The sequence below is a fragment of the chloroplast genome of Typha latifolia, assembly GCF_019914945.1.
Source record: "Typha latifolia chloroplast, complete genome".
Taxonomy (NCBI): Eukaryota; Viridiplantae; Streptophyta; class Magnoliopsida; order Poales; family Typhaceae; genus Typha; species Typha latifolia.
Genome location: NC_013823.1, coordinates 85,001 through 87,500, shown reverse-complemented (window position 1 = coordinate 87,500; position 2,500 = coordinate 85,001). Strand labels below are relative to the sequence as shown.

At 34.2% G+C, this 2,500-nt stretch overlaps 4 protein-coding genes across 4 annotated transcripts in view; all 4 read left to right on the top strand. All coding sequences in view use genetic code 11, as the record gives it.

Annotated features, from left to right (window-relative positions):
• rpl16 (ribosomal protein L16) overlaps positions 1 to 1,099 on the top strand; it is a 1,492-nt gene extending 393 nt beyond the window's left edge. The window contains exon 2 of the mRNA in view: positions 698 to 1,099. Coding sequence (YP_003434013.1) covers positions 698 to 1,099 — 402 coding nt within the window. The remainder of the gene's footprint in view (positions 1 to 697) is intronic.
• Positions 1,100 to 1,232: 133 nt separating this feature from the next.
• On the top strand, positions 1,233 to 1,601 carry rpl14 (ribosomal protein L14). The gene has a single exon. It carries the CDS (start codon positions 1,233 to 1,235, stop codon positions 1,599 to 1,601), a length of 369 nt encoding a protein of 122 aa, YP_003434012.1.
• Positions 1,602 to 1,801: 200 nt separating this feature from the next.
• On the top strand, positions 1,802 to 2,206 carry rps8 (ribosomal protein S8). The gene has a single exon. It carries the CDS (start codon positions 1,802 to 1,804, stop codon positions 2,204 to 2,206), a length of 405 nt encoding a protein of 134 aa, YP_003434011.1.
• Positions 2,207 to 2,322: 116 nt separating this feature from the next.
• The window catches only part of infA (translational initiation factor 1), a 234-nt gene continuing 56 nt past the window's right edge, over positions 2,323 to 2,500 (top strand). Inside the window, exon 1 of the mRNA in view lies at positions 2,323 to 2,500. This exon is cut by the window's right edge and continues 56 nt beyond it. Coding sequence (YP_003434010.1) covers positions 2,323 to 2,500 — 178 coding nt within the window.

Genomic DNA, 2,500 nt, shown 5'->3' with positions numbered 1-2,500 from the left:
ATAATTAGAAATATAAAAATATATATATTAAGTTAAGAATTTAATATTAATATATATTAATAAATAAAAAAAATAAATAATAAAGATAAAGAGCCTTGAGTTAATAAAAACTGAGGAAATTAACTCGGGAACGAATTTTCTTGGAAGCTCCATTGCAGAGTTCGGACCTAACCATTAATAGAGAAGCTATGGGAACGACAAAACCTATGACTACATAAGATTCTATTGAAAACGAATCCTAATAATTCATTGGGTGGGATGGCGGAACGAACCAAGAAAAAATTCATTTATTCTGAGAGGTCATGGATTAAACCTACGAATGAAACAGGAAAGAGTAAATATTCGCCCGCGAAACCTTTATTTAGTAGATAACACTATTTTGGCGTGATTCGATAGGGGTAAAAAAAAATAATGAAAAGATTCATTATAAAAAAAGAAACATTACAGTCTCGATAAATATACATAAATACACACACACGTTTAGCTGTATTGTATATCTTGTATATACATCTTCCTATGTAACAAATTAAATATCAATAAAAGCCATTAACTTAGTGTATTATCTATTAATGTGTATCTGTAATATTCTGTAATATTATTGAATTGGAATTGTTTCATTCGCGAGGAGCTGGATGAGAAGAAATTCTCATGTCCGGTTCTGCAGTAGAGATGGAATTAAGCACCAACCATCGACTATAACCCCAAAAGAACCAGATTTCGTAAACAACATAGAGGAAGAATGAAGGGAATATCTTGTCGAGGCAATCATATTTCTTTTGGCAGATACGCTCTTCAGGCACTTGAACCCGCTTGGATCACAGCTAGACAAATAGAAGCAGGGCGAAGGGCAATGACACGATATGCGCGTCGCGGTGGAAAAATATGGGTACGTATATTTCCCGACAAACCTATTACACTAAGACCTGCAGAAACACGTATGGGTTCCGGTAAAGGATCCCCCGAATATTGGGTATCCGTTGTTAAACCGGGTCGAATCCTTTATGAAATGGGTGGAGTATCAGAAACTGTAGCTAGAGCAGCTATCGCAATAGCTGCGCGCAAAATGCCTATACGAACTCAATTTCTTATTTCAGGATAGAGATGTAGAACTAAACAAAAAGGGGTATTGAGGATGAAAAAACAACTGCAGGTTTCTTTTTTTCTGGACAGATAATATTTCTTTTTTCCTTTCACCCTTTTGCATTGAAATAACATATTGAAATAAAAATGATATGATTCAACCTCAGACCCTTTTGAATGTAGCGGATAACAGCGGAGCTCGAAAATTAATGTGTATTCGAATCATAGGAGCTGGTAATCACCGATATGCTCATATTGGTGATGTTATTGTTGCTGTAATCAAAGAAGCAGTTCCCAATATGCCTCTAGAAAGATCAGAAGTAATTAGAGCTGTAATTGTACGTACATGTAAAGAACTCAAACGTGAAAACGGTATCATAATACGATATGATGACAATGCTGCAGTTGTCATTGATCAAGAAGGAAATCCAAAAGGAACTCGAGTTTTTGGTGCGATCGCTCGGGAATTGAGACAGTTGAATTTTACTAAAATAGTTTCATTAGCTCCTGAAGTCTTATAAATACTAGTAGATGAGACTATGATTACAGTAGGGTATCTGAAATAGATCAAATTAGTGGATTGTGTTTCACGTATATACTTTATAGTAATTCAAAAAAAAATAATTCAAAAAAAAATAATTCAAAAAAAAAAAAAACAAAGAAAAAAAGGAAACATGTTGATTATATCAAAATTAGGAGGAATCTATAATTATAGTTCGTCATGAGTAGAGACACTATTTCCGATCTAATAACTTCGATAAGAAATGCTGATATGGATAAAAAAAGAACGGTTCGAATAGCATCTACAAATATCACCGAAAACATTGTTAAAATACTTCTACGAGAAGGTTTTATTGAAAACGTTCGGAAACATCAGGAAGGTAACAAATATTTCTTGGTTTCAACTCTGCGACATAGAAAGAATGGAAAAAAAATATATAGAACTAGAACCGTTTTAAAGCGTATCAGCCGCCCCGGATTACGAATTTATTCCAACTATCAACGAATTCCTAAGATTTTAGGTGGAATGGGAATTGTAATTCTTTCTACTTCTCGAGGTATAATGACAGATCGAGAAGCTCGACTAGAAAGAATTGGAGGAGAAATGTTGTTTTGTATATGGTAATCCTCCCCTTCTAGTATCCGAATTTTATCTCTAACTTCCTATTTGTAAAATAGAGAGGAAAAATGAGTTATATAACTCTTCCTCCATTAGTTGATACTTCAAGGAGGTTACCTGGAATGAAAGAACAAAAATTGATTCATGAAGGTTTAATTACTGAATCACTTCCCAACGGTATGTTCCGGGTCCGTTTAGATAATGAAGATCTAATTCTAGGATATGTTTCAGGAAGGATCCGGCGCAGTTTTATACGGATACTACCGGGGGATAGAGTTAAAATTGAAGTAAGTCGTTATG